This window comes from Pseudophryne corroboree, chromosome 5 (genome assembly GCF_028390025.1).
Source record: "Pseudophryne corroboree isolate aPseCor3 chromosome 5, aPseCor3.hap2, whole genome shotgun sequence".
In the NCBI taxonomy this organism is placed as follows: Eukaryota; Metazoa; Chordata; class Amphibia; order Anura; family Myobatrachidae; genus Pseudophryne; species Pseudophryne corroboree.
In genome coordinates, this window is record NC_086448.1 from 591,409,966 (window position 1) to 591,425,749 (window position 15,784).

General features: G+C 47.3%; 1 protein-coding gene across 1 annotated transcript in view; it reads left to right on the top strand.

The window, feature by feature from the left end:
• The window catches only part of TMX3 (thioredoxin related transmembrane protein 3), a 206,074-nt gene that overhangs the window by 170,041 nt on the left and 20,249 nt on the right, over positions 1-15,784 (top strand). The window contains exons 10-11 of the mRNA XM_063923394.1: positions 7,809-7,907; positions 9,046-9,103. Of these exons, the coding sequence (XP_063779464.1) occupies positions 7,809-7,907; positions 9,046-9,103 (157 nt within the window). The remainder of the gene's footprint in view (positions 1-7,808; positions 7,908-9,045; positions 9,104-15,784) is intronic.

Below are 15,784 nucleotides of genomic sequence, written 5' to 3' on the forward strand. Positions count from 1 at the left end.
CCTCTCGTCACAGGAAGTCGGACGCACTGTTTGTCCTGTATGATCCCAAGAAACTTGGGTGTCCTGCTTCTAAGCAAATGATCTCTCGCTGGATTGCCATGTCCTACATCTGTTAAGGCCCACTCTACTCGTAAGGTGGGTTCTTCCTGGGCGGCTGCCCGGGGTGTCTCGGCTTTACAACTTTGCCGAGCGGCTACTTGGTCTGAGTTGAACACGTTTGCAAAGTTCTACAAGTTCGATACTTTGGCCTCTGAGGACCTAAAGTTTGGTCAATCAGTTCTGCAGGAGCCTCGGCGCTCTCCCCTTTGTTCTGGGAGCTTTGGTACATCCCCATGGTACTAATGTGGACCCCAGCATCCCCTAGGACGTAAGAGAAAATAGGATTTTAATTACCCACCGGTAAATCCTTTTCTCGTAGTCCGTAGAGGATGCTGGGCGCCCGCCCAGTGCTTCGATTTCCTGCATTGTTACTTGGTTAAGTATTGTTGGTTCAGCCGTTACTGAATCGTTTCACGTTGGTATAGCTTGGCTTTCCTTTTGTTATGTGTGAGCTGGTGTGAATCTCACCACTATCTGTGTATTTCCTTCTCTCGAAGTATGTCCGTCTCCTCGGGCACAGTTTCTAGACTGAGTCTGGTAGGAGGGGCATAGAGGGAGGGGCCAGTCCACACTATTAAACTCTTAAAGTGCCAGTGGCTCCTAGTGGACCCGTCTATACCCCATGGTACTAAATTGGACCCCACCACCTCTACAGACTACGAGAAAAGGATTTACCGGTAGGTATATAAAATCCTATTTCTTTCCCCCCCCAGTACATCTGATAAGGAAGGTCAGTCAGAATGTAAGTACAACGGGAAAGTGAATGAAGTATTTACATTCTCTGGGTTCCCCCACTGCTGTCTAAAAATATCACAGTCTTTCAGAGCTGTGGATCTAGTTGACTCAAGGCAAGTGAAATTAAAGTGATGAAGTCTGCAATACTGCAATAAAGGGCTATGTGCAATAATAGATGGCCCTGGCACAGTACAGTGACAGTGTAGGTGACGGCAAATGGGTCTGCTACCTCTGCTCTTATCAGTCAGTTACCGACTATGATTTTTCCCCTTAAAGAGCATTTTCACTGAAAGTGCTTGAGTCAAACACTTCTGGCCAAATAAGAGATATGTCATAACTGAACTTCAGATAAATATCATGACTTTATTACTCACCAGATATAATTTACGAGAACTTGTTCATATATTCATGTCACATATTACAATTGCACATTGCATTCTCAGTAAACTGTAGACCTAACTCTTGATGAAAAGGCATGACTCTTTTTGTAGCTTGTATCATGAAGGAAATTGACTCTGCACATGGCTCTGTTTATAATCCTTTTTATAATTAAGACAATAGCCAGTTTGCTCTCGCTACCCTCTAAGAGTGCATAGATTTCAAGACTTTGATCCAGCACCATCTGCACAGGCATTCTTAGCTACACAAGTAAAACCTAAAGTGATTTCATAAGTCACATGTCAGTGGATTATACATCCATTATACCATCAGTAAATAATGGATGTATAATCCTCAAATTTAGTATCATTCAAGAGCTTTAGATTTTACTTGCATATAGTAAGCAGTGCCTCTTAAGAAGGTCTGGATACATTAAATTCATAACCCGACATGTTAATTCCTTGTCTGAATCTGGAATCAGATGTTGAACTGAATGGTGAAGTTACTGTTCTGCATACAGTAAATGTATATTTCTCTAACGTCCTAAGTGGATGCTGGGGACTCCGTAAGGACCATGGGGATTAGCGGCTCCGCAGGAGACTGGGCACAACTACAAAGAAAGCTTTAGACTACTGGTGTGCACTGGCTCCTCCCACTAAGACCCTCCTCCAGACCTCGGTTAGATTCTTGTGCCCGGCCGAGCTGGATGCACACTAGGGGCTCTCCTGAGCACCTAGAAAGAAAGTATATTTAGGTTTTTTATTTTCAGTGAGATCTGCTGGCAACAGACTCACTGCAGCGAGGGACTAAGGGGAGAAGAAGCGAACCTACCTAACAGGTGGTAGGTTGGGCTTCTTAGGCTACTGGACACCATTAGCTCCAGAGGGATCGACCGCAGGACCCGACCTTGGTGTTCGTTCCCGGAGCCGCGCCGCCGTCCCCCTTACAGAGCCAGAAGCATGAAGTAGGTCCGGAAAATCGGCGGCAGAAGACTTCAGTCTTCACCAAGGTAGCGCACAGCACTGCAGCTGTGCGCCATTGCTCCTCATGTACACCTCATACTTCGGTCACTGATGGGTGCAGGGCGCTGGGGGGGGGCGCCCTGAGGGCAATAGATAACACCTTGGCTGGCAAAATATACATCATATATAGTCCCAGAGGCTATATAGATGTAAAATTACCCCTGCCAGTATCACAGAAAAAGCGGGAGAAAGTCCGCCGAAAAGGGGGCGGGGCTTCTCCCTCAGCACACTGGCGCCATTTTTCCCTCACAGTTCCGCTGGAAGGAAGCTCCCTGGCTCTCCCCTGCAGTCTGAGAAAACTACAGAAGGGTAAAAAAGAGAGGGGGGGCACTAAATTTAGGCGCAGTATACATACATATATATGTAATATATATAAAAAAGCAGCTATAGGGAAAACACTCATTGATAGTGGGATCCCAGTGTTATATAGCGCTCTGGTGTGTGCTGGCATACTCTCTCTCTGTCTCCCCAAAGGGCTTTGTGGGGTCCTGTCCTCTGTAAGAGCATTCCCTGTGTGTTTGCGGTGTGTCGGTACGGCTGTGTCGACATGTTTGATGAGGAGGCTTATGTGGAGGCGGAGCAGATGCCTGTAAATGTGTTGTCACCCCCTGCGGGGTCGACACCTGAGTGGATGGTGCTGTGGAAGGAATTACGTGATAGTGTCGACTCCTTACATAAAAGGTTTGACGACATACCTAATGTGGGACAGCCGGCTTCTCAGCCTGTGCCTGCCCAGGCGTCTCAAAAACCATCAGGGGCTCTAAAACGCCCGCTACCTCAGATGGTTGACACAGATGTCGACACGGATACTGACTCCAGTGTTGACGACGAAGAGACTAATGTAACTTCCAGTAGGGCCACACGTTACATGATTGAGGCAATGAAAAATGTGTTGCACATTTCTGATGTTACCCCCGGTACCACAAAAAAGGGTATAATGTTTGGAGAGAAAAAACTACCAATAGCTTTTCCTCCATCTGAAGAGTTAAATGAAGTGTGTGAAGAAGCGTGGGCTTCCCCTGATAAAAAGATGGTAATTTCTAAGAGGTTACTAATGGCGTACCCTTTCCCGCCAGAGGATAGGTCACGCTGGGAAACATCCCCTAGGGTGGATAAAGCGCTCACACGCTTGTCAAAAAAGGTGGCACTACCGTCTCCGTATACGGCCGCCCTGAAGGAATCTGCTGATAGAAAGCAGGAGGCTATCCTGAAATCTATATATACACACACAGGTGTGATACTGAGACCGGCTATAGCTTCAGCCTGGATGTGCAGCGCTGCTGCTGCGTGGTCAGATTCCCTGTCAGAGAATATAGATACCCTAGACAGGGACACTATTTTGCTGAACGTAGAGCATATAAAAGACGCACTTTTATACATGAGGGATGCACAGAGGGATATTTGCCGGCTGGCATCCAAAATTAGTGCAATGTCCATTTCTGCCAGGAGAGGGTTATGGACTCGGCAGTGGACAGGTGATGCAGATTCCAAACGACACATGGAAGTTCTGCCTTATAAGGGTGAGGAATTGTTCGGGGATGGTCTCTCGGACCTCGTTTCCACAGCAACAGCTGGGAAGTCTACATTTTTGCCCCATGTTCCCTCACAACCAAAGAAAGCACCGTATTATCAGGTACAGTCCTTTCGGCCCAATAGGGGCAAGCGGGTTAAAGGCGCGTCCTTTCTGCCCAGAGGCAGAGGTAGAGGGAAAAAGCTGCAGCATACAGCCAGTTCCCAGGAGCAAAAGTCCTCCCCCGCTTCCTCTAAGTCCACAGCATGACGCTGGGGCTCCACAGGCAGAGCCAGGTACGGTGGGGGCCCGTCTCAAGCATTTCAGCAAGCAGTGGGCTCGCTCACGGGTGGATCCCTGGATCCTTCAAATAGTATCTCAGGGGTACAAACTGGAATTCGAGACGTCTCCCCCCCGCCGTTTCCTCAAATTTGTCTTGCCAACCACTCCCTCAGGCAGGGAGGCAGTGTTACAGGCAATTCAAAAGCTGTATTCACAACAAGTGATAGTAAAGGTGCCCCTACTTCAACAAGGAAGGGGTTACTATTCCACAATGTTTGTGGTACCGAAACCGGACGGTTCGGTGAGACCCATTTTAAATTTGAAATCCTTGAACACATATATAAAAAAATTCAAGTTCAAGATGGAATCGCTCAGGGCGGTTATTGCGAGCCTGGACGAGGGAGATTACATGGTATCGCTGGACATCAAGGATGCTTACCTACATGTCCCCATTTACCATCCTCACCAGGAGTACCTCAGGTTTGTGGTACAAGATTGTCATTACCAATTCCAGACGTTGCCGTTCGGTCTCTCCACGGCTCCGAGGGTCTTTACCAAGGTAATGGCGGAAATGATGATACTCCTTCGAAGGAAGGGAGTTTTAATTATCCCGTACTTGGACGATCTCCTGATAAAGGCGAGGTCCAGAGAACAGTTATTGGTAGGGGTAGCACTATCTCGGGAAGTGCTGCAACAGCACGGCTGGATTCTAAACATTCCAAAGTCACAGCTGGTCCCTACGACACGCCTGCTGTTCCTAGGGATGGTTCTGGACACAGAACAGAGAAAAGTGTTTCTCCCGGAGGAGAAGGCCAAGGAGCTGTCATCTCTAGTCAGAGGCCTCCTAAAACCAAAACAGGTGTCGGTGCATCACTGCACGCGGATCCTGGGAAAAATGGTAGCTTCCTACGAAGCGATTCCATTCGGCAGGTTTCATGCAAGAACCTTTCAGTGGGACCTGTTGGACAAGTGGTCCGGATCGCATCTTCAGATGCATCGTCTGATAACCCTGTCTCCAAGGACAAGGGTGTCTCTGCTGTGGTGGCTGCAGAGTGCTCATCTTCAAGAGGGCCGCAGATTCGGCATACAGGACTGGGTCCTGATGACCACGGATGCCAGCCTTCGAGGCTGGGGAGCAGTCACACAGGGAAGAAACTTCCAAGGACTATGGTCAAGTCAGGAGACTTCCCTGCACATAAATATTCTGGAACTAAGGGCCATTTACAATGCCCTAAGTCAGGCAAAACCCCTGCTTCAAAACCAGCCGGTACTGATCCAGTCAGACAACATCACGGCAGTCGCCCATGTAAATCGTCAGGGCGGCACGAGAAGCAGGACGGCGATGGCAGAAGCCACAAGGATTCTCCGATGGGCGGAAAATCACGTGTTAGCACTGTCAGCAGTGTTCATTCCGGGAGTGGACAACTGGGAAGCAGACTTCCTCAGCAGGCACGACCTCCACCCGGGAGAGTGGGGACTTCATCCAGAAGTCTTTCAAATGATTGTAAACCGGTGGGAAAAACCACAGGTGGACATGATGGCGTCCCGCCTAAACAAAAAGCTAGAAAAATATTGTGCCAGGTCAAGAGACCCGCAGGCGATAGCTGTGGACGCTCTGGTAACACCGTGGGTGTACCGATCGGTTTATGTGTTCCCTCCTCTTCCTCTCATACCAAAGGTACTGAGGATAATAAGGAGAAGAGGAGTAAGAACTATACTCATTGTTCCGGATTGGCCAAGAAGAGCGTGTTATCCGGAACTTCAAGAAATGATGGCAGAGGACCCATAACCTCTACCGCTCAGACAGGACCTGCTGCAGCAGGGGCCCTGTCTGTTCCAAGACTTACCGCGGCTGCGTTTGACGGCATGGCGGTTGAACACCGGATCCTGAAGGAAGAGGGCATTCCGGAGGAAGTCATTCCGGAGGAAGTCATTCCTACGCTGATAAAAGCTAGGAAAGAAGTAACCGCGAACCATTATCACCGCATATGGCGAAAATATGTTGCGTGGTGTGAGGCCAGGAAGGCCCCAACGGAAGAATTTCAGCTGGGCCGGTTCCTGCACTTCCTACAGTCAGGGGTGACTATGGACCTTAAATTGGGTTCCATTAAGGTCCAGATTTCAGCTTTATCGATTTTCTTCCAGAGAGAATTGGCTTCACTACCTGAAGTTCAGACTTTTGTTAAGGGAGTGCTGCATATTCAGCCCCCTTTTGTGCCTCCAGTGGCACCTTGGGATCTCAACGTGGTGTTGGATTTCCTAAAGTCACATTGGTTTGAGCCACTGAAAACCGTGGATTTAAAATATCTCACGTGGAAAGTGGTCATGTTGTTGGCCTTGGCTTCGGCCAGGTGTGTGTCAGAATTGGCGGCTTTGTCATGTAAAAGCCCTTATCTGATTTTCCATATGGATAGGGCAGAATTGAGGACTCGTCCCCAGTTTCTCCCCAAAGTGGTATCAGCTTTTCATCTGAACCAACCGATCGTGGTGCCTGCGGCTACAAATGACTTGGAGGCTTCCAAGTTGTTGGATGTAGTCAGGGCCCTAAAAATTTATGTTTCCAGGACAGCTGGAGTCAGAAAGACTGACTCGCTCTTTATCCTGTATGCGCCCAACAAGTTGGGTGCACCTGCTTCTAAGCAGACTATTGCTTGCTGGATCTGTAGTACGATTCAGCTTGCACATTCTGCGGCTGGACTGCCGCATCCTAAATCAGTAAAAGCCCATTCCACGAGGAAAGTGGGCTCTTCTTGGGCGGCTGCCCGAGGGGTCTCGGCTCTTCAACTTTGCCGAGCTGCTACTTGGTCAGGGGCAAACACGTTTGCTAAATTCTACAAATTTGATACCCTGGCTGAGGAGGACCTTGAGTTCTCTCATTCGGTGCTGCAGAGTCATCCGCACTCTCCCGCCCGTTTGGGAGCTTTGGTATAATCCCCATGGTCCTTACGGAGTCCCCAGCATCCACTTAGGACGTTAGAGAAAATAAGAATTTACTCACCGGTAATTCTATTTCTCATAGTTCGTAGTGGATGCTGGGCGCCCATCCCAAGTGCGGATTGTCTGCAATACTTGTATATAGTTATTGCTTAACTAAAGGGTTATTGTTGAGCTATCTGTTGAGAGGCTCAGTTGTTATCATGCTGTTAACTGGGTATTGTATCACGAGTTATACGGTGTGATTGGTGTGGCTGGTATGAGTCTTACCCGGGATTCAAAATCCTTCCTAATTGTGTCAGCTCTTCCGGGCACAGTATCCTAACTGAGGTCTGGAGGAGGGTCTTAGTGGGAGGAGCCAGTGCACACCAGTAGTCTAAAGCTTTCTTTGTAGTTGTGCCCAGTCTCCTGCGGAGCCGCTAATCCCCATTGTCCTTACGGAGTCCCCAGCATCCACTACGGACTATGAGAAATAGAATTACCGGTGAGTAAATTCTTATTATTACGATACGTAATACTTTTTAATTTTGGATAAGGGATACTCAACCTGTATATCCAAATTACCAACAAACAGGAAGGTGACATTTATTCAAAGTGAACTAATATCTGTTGTTTCATCCTAAATTCTAAATAATTATGCTGTAGTCAAGTGGCTTCCAAAATGCAATCTCCATTTTTATTATTTTAACCTTAGATAATATTCAAAATAGAGAACCTTGATACATGAAATACACAATTCATATAATAATATAATAACATAAATGAAAGTATTGATTTAAACTGTTCTTTATAACGAACATTTTCTTTTCTAATGTAACCAAACTGGTTTTTGTTTAATTTCTGTAAAGAATATGAAGATGGTGATTTATCCAGCTGGGTGAATAAGGAGCGGTTTGAAGGCTATCTCCATGTTGATGGATTTACATTGTATGAGCTAGGAGACACAGGTATGGTATCCAACATTACACCGATCATTAGTTACCCCATAAACAAGGCAAGTTAAACATTTTGTGTGTGAATGTTGCGTTTTTTTTATACACATTTATGTTCACAGATATTATCTTAGTTTTACAGAGCTAAGGGAGAAAAACAAATGTGTTCTGCCATTCCTAATAGATCAGCTTACACCATTATAAATCCATCATCTCCTAATGCATCTCTCCATGTAGTGTGCAGATGAATTAGTGTTTATTGCACACCTGGCTCATCAGTGGGCACAAACAAAATGCATCTTATTTATTCCATTGATGTGAATTGGCATTAGCTCTTAAGTGCACTGGAAGAATGCATAATATATTATAGGTATTGCTTAATAGGGGTTTCCACTTGAATATGAATTGTGCTAATTCCCAACATTTCCCATTAATAACACATTGGTTGTGGTCCCACGAGATGGCTTAAGTAAATGATTGATACTCTGATACTCTGATAGAATGCCTCTTCTAAGAATAAGGTGATAGGGTTATCTACGTGCCAGGGCCCTGCTAAATGTATCACATGATGGGGTCCAAGGACAGATATCAACTAAAGGTACTGTAATTGAAAGGTGGTGGTGGTGGTGGGGGAATATTACAGTACTACAATTGATATTTTTAAAGTGGTAATTCCCTTTAATGCCTTGCTTTCTAAAAATGAATTACGGCTGTTGGTTCTGCCAATATGAAAACGGTTTACTGTATTATATTCTATAACCCTTTTATTAACTGTAACAATCTTGCGCAATTATGTAATACTCAGGAGAAAAAACATCACTTGGATTAGCAAACTGTTGCTTACAAACGTATTTGTATAATATGACCTAGCAAGCCAATGGCTTGTGTAATGTCTGCTGTATTGCCACATGTCAGCTTTTGAATATTCAGTTTATTTTGTATTGGTTCTGGGGTTTGGTGAGACTGATAAAAAAGTAAATGTAATCAAAGCAGTTTTTGTGTTATAAATTAAAAAAGTCCCACAGAAACATTACCAACTTAAGGACACATTTTCTGCACAGATTGCTTTTCTCTACATATATGTAACAGCGGCAAAATCAGATAGGTAATGTATAACGTGCACTCTTTGCTAAATCACTGTTTCTGCTTTTAGGGAAACTGGTGGCTGTAGCAGTGATTGATGAAAAAAACAATTCGGTTGAACATACACGGTAATAATAAATGTTCTGTGCAATTATTGACTCATAATATGTTTCTTCCATTTTGTACTCCTAGGGGTATATGCGGTCAGCGGTTGAGGTTACTTGCGGTCAACCGCTGACCGCAAAGTTCCAACCATTGAATATAATGGAGCGCCTATGCGTCCATTGTATCTCGAGTGCGACGCCTGACAGCTCAGATGCGCACAGCCAATCAGGAGAGTGCCACGACGTGGCGCTCCCTGATTGGCTCAAGGGACCCTCTTTGACAGCAGTCACGGGGTGTCCCGGCACTCGGGGAAAGGGGTCCCATGTGTAAACATGGGACCCCTTTCAGTGCGTGGTCCGTGTTTTTTTTATTTTTATTTTGCCAAGTACGTGGATTACAAACTCTGAAGAGGACCGATCTACACAGGATTATAATTTTATTTACAGGTACCCCGTGGATTCTACGTGGACAAGGGGACCGAGCCTCGTGTCAACATAGGTAAGTATGTGTGTATGTCGGTGTGCATGTATGTAATAAAGTTATACTGTCACGGTGTCTGTGTACTGTTTTAATTTGGGTATTTTTTTTGTAGTAGAACTACAGGTACCAGCGGGCCCGTTATTCCCCTGCATGCTGGTACTTGTGGTTCTCCTAGTGCCAGCTTGCGGGGAGGCTTGCTGGGATTTGTAGTTCTGCTACAAAAAACTAATCTTTTTTTTTTTAGACTTGCCTATCAGCCTCCCATCCGCCGCCCTTGGATGGGGTGGACAGCCTCGGGCTTCACCCCTGGCCCTTGGGTTGCTGGAGGGGGGAGACCCCTTGATTTAAGGGGTCCCCACTCCTCCAGGGTTCCCCGGCCAGGGGTGACTAGTTGGGGATTTAATGCCACGGCCGCAGGGACCGGTATAAAAGTGTCCTCCAGCTGTGGCATTATCTCTCTAGCTAGTGGAGCCCGGTGCTGGTGTTAAAAATACGGGGGACCCCTATGTCTTTTGTCCCCCGTATTTTTGGCACCAGGACCAGTCGCAGAGCCTGGTGCTGGTTGTTAAAATACGGGGGATCCCCTGTCATTCCCCCCCCCCGTATTTTTACAACCAGGACCGGCTCAAAGAGCCCGAGGCTGGTTATGCTTAGGAGGGGGGACCCCACGCAATTTTTTTCAGGAATTTTAACCCATTCCCATCCCTTCCCACTGAAAAACATGCACTGATCTCTCCTATTTTTTTAACTCGGTAAAAAAAAAAAATGATTTTAAAACATCTATTAAATAATACTTGTGGCTCCTAAATAGACAAACCAAGTAGATAATCCCTTCTAATCTAAATAGATATGCTATTAGCAATAAAAAAAAACACAAAAAAAACATGTTTTTAAAAATGTTATTAGATCACGACCGCAAAATGAGGCGGAATGAAATTGACGAAATGACTGTCGAAAAGCACTGATGTCGAATCGACATTCTTCAATTGAATATACTTTTGTCGAAAAGCCGCATTTTTACCATTGCAGACATGTCGAATTTGAGAAATGTCGAATTGCAAAAAGTCGAATCTGAAACAGCAGATTTTTTGTCGAAAAGTACTGTATTGCATTGTCGAATTCAATTCGACAGGTTTTTTTTGTCGAAAAAATGCCCCATTTTTCAACTTTTGCCGCAATTCGACCGCAATTGCATATACCCGCTAGTATCTGGTGAAAAAAAAGCAGTTCACTTTGTTCTGGGTAGCCATTTACTTTTGTTTTGATAGGTGCAAAGATGTGTGTGTGTGTGTGTGTGTGTGTGTGTGTATATATCTCAATCATAACTTTCATAATTCTACATTGCTTTGGGTGGATTACGAACTATTAAACTGTATTTCTCTTATGTCCTAGAGGATGCTGGGGACTCCAAAAGGACCATGGGGTATAGACGGGATCCGCAGGAGCTTGGGCACACTTAAAAGACTTAATCTGGGTGTGAACTGGCTCCTCCCTCTATGCCCCTTCTCCAGACCCCAGTTAGACTTTGTGCCCAGGAGTGACTGGATGCACACTAGGGGAGCTCTCCTGAGTTTCTCTAGAAAAGACTTTATGTTAGGTTTTTTATTTTCAGGGAGACCTGCTGGCTACAGGCTCCCTGCATCGTGGGACTGAGGGGAGAGAAGCAGACCCACTTCTTCTTAGTTAAGGGCCCTGCTTCTCGGCTACTGGACACCATTAGCTCCAGAGGGTTCGATCACTTGGTGCGCCTAGCTGCTTGTTCCCGGAGCCACGCCGTCACCCCCCTCACAGAAGCCAGAAGAAAGAAGTCGGGTTAGTATGAGAAGATCAGAAGACTTCAGGACGGCAGAAGACTTCAGTAACGGAAGGTACAGCACAGCGGTAACGCTGTGCTCCATGCTCCCACACACATCACCAACGGTATTCACTGGGTGCAGGGCGCTGGTGGGCGCCCTGGGCAGCATGTTACTGTGGTCTGGGGCCGGCAGAAAGCTTTTCGGTGCCTCGGCACCGTTTCTAAAAACCCCGCCGGCATTTTTCATTTTCAAATTTGGCGGGCCGAAGCGTGCCGGGAAGGGGGCGGAGCTTCGTCCCGCGGCTCACAGGCGCCATCTACTCCTTCAACACGCGGCTGAAGGAAGATGCTGCCGGGACCTCCACATCTCCTCTCACAAGTAACGGGGAGCTAATCAGAAGGCGGGGGCCGCAGTGTGGTGCTTATTATCATTTTAAAGCAGCGCTGGGTACATATATCTTTTCTTGGGATATATGGGCGCTGGGGTGTGAGCTGGCATACTCACTCTGTGTCCTCTATCTGGGCTTCATTGTGGGTCTGTCACCTAGCTGGGACGTTCTGTGTCGGTACTACGTGTCGGCATGTCTGAGGCTGAAGGTTATTCACCAGAGGAGGTTATTGGGGGAGCGGATGCGGTGCTAGATTTGGGACCGTCGACGCATCCGACACCTGATTTACTCGCATTGCTCAGTACGATAAATTCGAATGTTGCTTCTTTATCAAAGAGGTTAGATAAGTCTGAGTCACAGACGCAGGTGTGGAAAAAGTCCATGGAAGAGGCTTTGTCTCAGGTTCAGACCCCATCCGGGTCGCAAAAGCGGCCATTTACTCAAGTGGTAGATACTGATACCGACACGGACTCTGATTCCGAGGTCTATTTCACTGAGGCTGCTTTGCATCCACGATTAGTTAAGAGCATTCAGTACATGATTGTGGCTATAAAAGATGTTTTACACATTTCTGATGAACCTGCGGTGCAGGAAACAAGGATTTGCTTGTTCAAGGGAAAAAAACCCGAGGTGAAGTTTCCCCCCTCTCATGAAATGAATGCTCTTTGTGAAAGGGCTTGGGAGTCGCCGGATAAGAAGTGGCAGATTCCTAAGAGAATTTACATGGCGTATCCTTTCCCCTCCGAAGACAGGGAAAAATGGGAGGCGTCTCCAAATGTTGACAAAGCTCTATCTCGTTTGTCTAAGAAAGTGGCACTTCCGTCTCCTGACACGGCAGCTCTCAAAGATCCGGCGGATCGCAAGCTGGAGACGTCTCTGAAGTCTATTTTCGCTAATTCGGGTGCATTGCTCAGACCTGCTGTGGCGTCGGTATGGGTGAGTAGTGCTATTGCTAAATGAACTGAGAATTTAGCTAATGATATGGATACCCTTGATAAAGATAATGTCCTTTTGACTCTCGGTTATATCAAGGACGCTGCAGATTACCTGAAGGATACGGCGAGGTACGTCTGTCTCTTGGGTTCAAGAACCAATGCCATGTCAATATCAGCCAGGAGGGCGTTGTGGATCCATCAATGGAATGCTGATGCCGACTCCAAGAGGGCTATGGAAGCTTTACCCTTCAAAGGTACTGTCTTGTTTGGGGATGGCTTGGCTGACCTGGCCTCGACCGCTACTGCGGGTAAGTCCTCTTTTCTTCCTTATGTTCCCACACAACAGAAAACGGCACCACATCAGCAAATGCAGTCCTTTCGTCACAATAAATACAGGCGTGGAAAAGGTTCGTCCTTCCTTGCTTCAAAAGGTAGAGGAAGGGGAAGGAAACCTCCTGCAGGCTCAGGCGCCCAGGACCAAAAGTCCTCCCCTGCTTCTACCAAGTCCACAGCATGACGCTGGGGCTTCCCTGGGGGAGTCCGGACCGGTGGGGGGCCATCTACAAATATTCAGTCAGGTCTGGGTTCAATCAGACCTGGATCCTTGGGTCCGAGAGATTGTGTCTCAGGGATACAAACTGGAGTTTCGCGAGATACCCCCTCACCGGTTCTTCATTTCGGCATTACCAGTAGCTCTTCCGGACAGGGAGGTGGTGCTGGCAGCGATACAAAAATTGTGTCTACAGAGGGTTATTGTTCCTGTTCCCTCGTCCCAACGGGGGGAGGGGTTCTTCTCGAGCCTCTTTGTTGTACCGAAACCGGACGGTTCGGTCAGACCAATTCTAAATCTAAAATCCCTAAATACATACTTGAAAGTTTTCAAGTTCAAGATGGAATCTCTTCGAGCAGTAATTGCCAGCCTGGAAGGGGGGGATTTTATGGCGTCAGTCGACATAAAGGATGCCTACTTACGTGTCCCGATATATCCTTCGCATCAGGCCTTCCTCAGGTTTGCGATACAGGATTCTCATTACCAATTTCAGACGTTGCCGTTTGGGCTTTCCACGGCTCCCAGGATTTTCACCAAAGTCATGGCGGAAATGATGGTTCTCCTTCGCAAACAAGGGGTTACAATTATCCCGTACTTGGACGATCTCCTGATAAAGGCGAGGTCCAAGGAACGGTTGCTGAAAAGTGTAGATTTGTCACTGTCGGTTCTGCGACAGCACGGTTGGGTACTCAATTTGCCAAAATCTCAGTTGATTCCGACCACTCGGCTGCCTTTTCTGGGCATGATTCTGGACACGGATTTACAGAAAGTATTTCTTCCAGAAGAAAAGGCTCTGGAACTACAGACGATGGTCAGGGAACTTCTGAGGCCGACGAGTGTGTCAGTCCATCACTGTACTCGGGTTCTGGGGAAGATGGTTGCGGCGTACGAAGCCATTCCATTGGGCAGGTTTCATGCCCGGGTGTTTCAGTGGGGCTTGCTGAGCAAATGGTCCGGGTCTCACCTGCACATGCACCGGAAGATAAGTCTATCTCCCAGAGCCAGCATTTCTCTCCTGTGGTGGCTACAAAGTCATCACCTCCTAGGGGGACGCCGGTTCGGTATCCAGGATTGGGTGCTTCTAACAACAGATGCAAGTCTCCGGGGCTGGGGCGCAGTCACCCAAGGAAGAAACTTCCAGGGGAAATGGTCGCTCCAGGAAGCCTATCTCCACATAAATGTTCTCGAGTTAAGAGCCATTTACAACGGCCTGCTGCAAGCAAGAAGCCTTCAGGGTCGACCTGTCCTGGTACAGTCAGACAACATCACAGCGGTGGCACATATAAATCGTCAAGGCGGAACAAGGAGCATAGCGGCAATGGCGGAGGCCACAAGAATCCTTCGCTGGGCGGAACAACACGTGAGCGCCCTGTCAGCAGTCTTCCTACCGGGAGTGGACAACTGGGAAGCAGATTTCCTCAGCAGACACGATCTCCATCCGGGAGAGTGGGCTCTTCATCAAGAGGTGACAAAACGTTGGGGAATTCCGTTGATCGACATGATGGCGTCTCGTCTCAACAAGAAGCTCCTGAGGTATTGTTCCCGGTCAAGGGACCCCCAAGCCAGTGCAGTGGACGCCCTGGTGTCTCCGTGGGTGTTCCAGTCGGTGTATGTGTTCCCTCCACTTCCTTTCATTCCAAAGGTACTGGGGATCATTCGATGAGCAAGGGTTCAAGCGATTCTCGTCGTTCCAGATTGGCCAAGAAGGGCCTGGTACCCGGATCTTCAGGAATTACTGGTGGAAGATCCTTGGCCGCTTCCTCTAAGAGAGGACCTGTTGTTGCAGGGTCCATGCGTGTTACCAGACTTACCGCGGCTGCGTTTGACGGCATGGAGGTTGAGCACCAGATCTTAGCTCGTAAGGGTATTCCCAGGGAGGTTATTCCAACTCTCATTAAGGCTAGGAAGGAGGTTACGGCGAAGCATTATCACCATATTTGGAGAAAGTATGTTTCCTGGTGTGAGTCTAAAATGGCTCCTGCGGAAGATTTTCACTTGGGTCGTTTTCTCCACTTTTTACAGGCGGGAGTGGATGCAGACCTGAAATTGGGTTCCATCAAAGTGCAGATTTCGGCTTTGTCTATTTTCTTTCAAAAAGAGTTAGCTGTCCTCCCAGAGGTTCAGACTTTTGTGAAAGGAGTAATGCATATCAATCCACCGTTTGTGCCTCCTGTAGCTCCATGGGACCTTGATGTGGTCTTACGGTTTCTCATGTCTTCCTGGTTTGAACCTTTGCATAAGGTTGAGTTGAAATTTCTCACTTGGAAGGTAGTTATGCTATTGGCGCTGGCATCTGCCAGGCGGGTGTCAGAGTTGGCGGCCTTATCTCATAAGAGCCCGTACTTGATTTTTCATTCGGATAGGGCGGAATTGAGGACTCGTCAACAATTTCTGCCAAAGGTGGTTTCTTCATTTCACATTAACCAACCTATTGTGGTCCCGGTGGCTACGGAAGCTGTGGCGATTCCAAAATCTCTGGATGTTGTAAAAGCGTTGAAGATCTACGTCACTAGGACAGCTGTTACCAGGAAAACTGAGGCGCTGTTTGTCTTGTA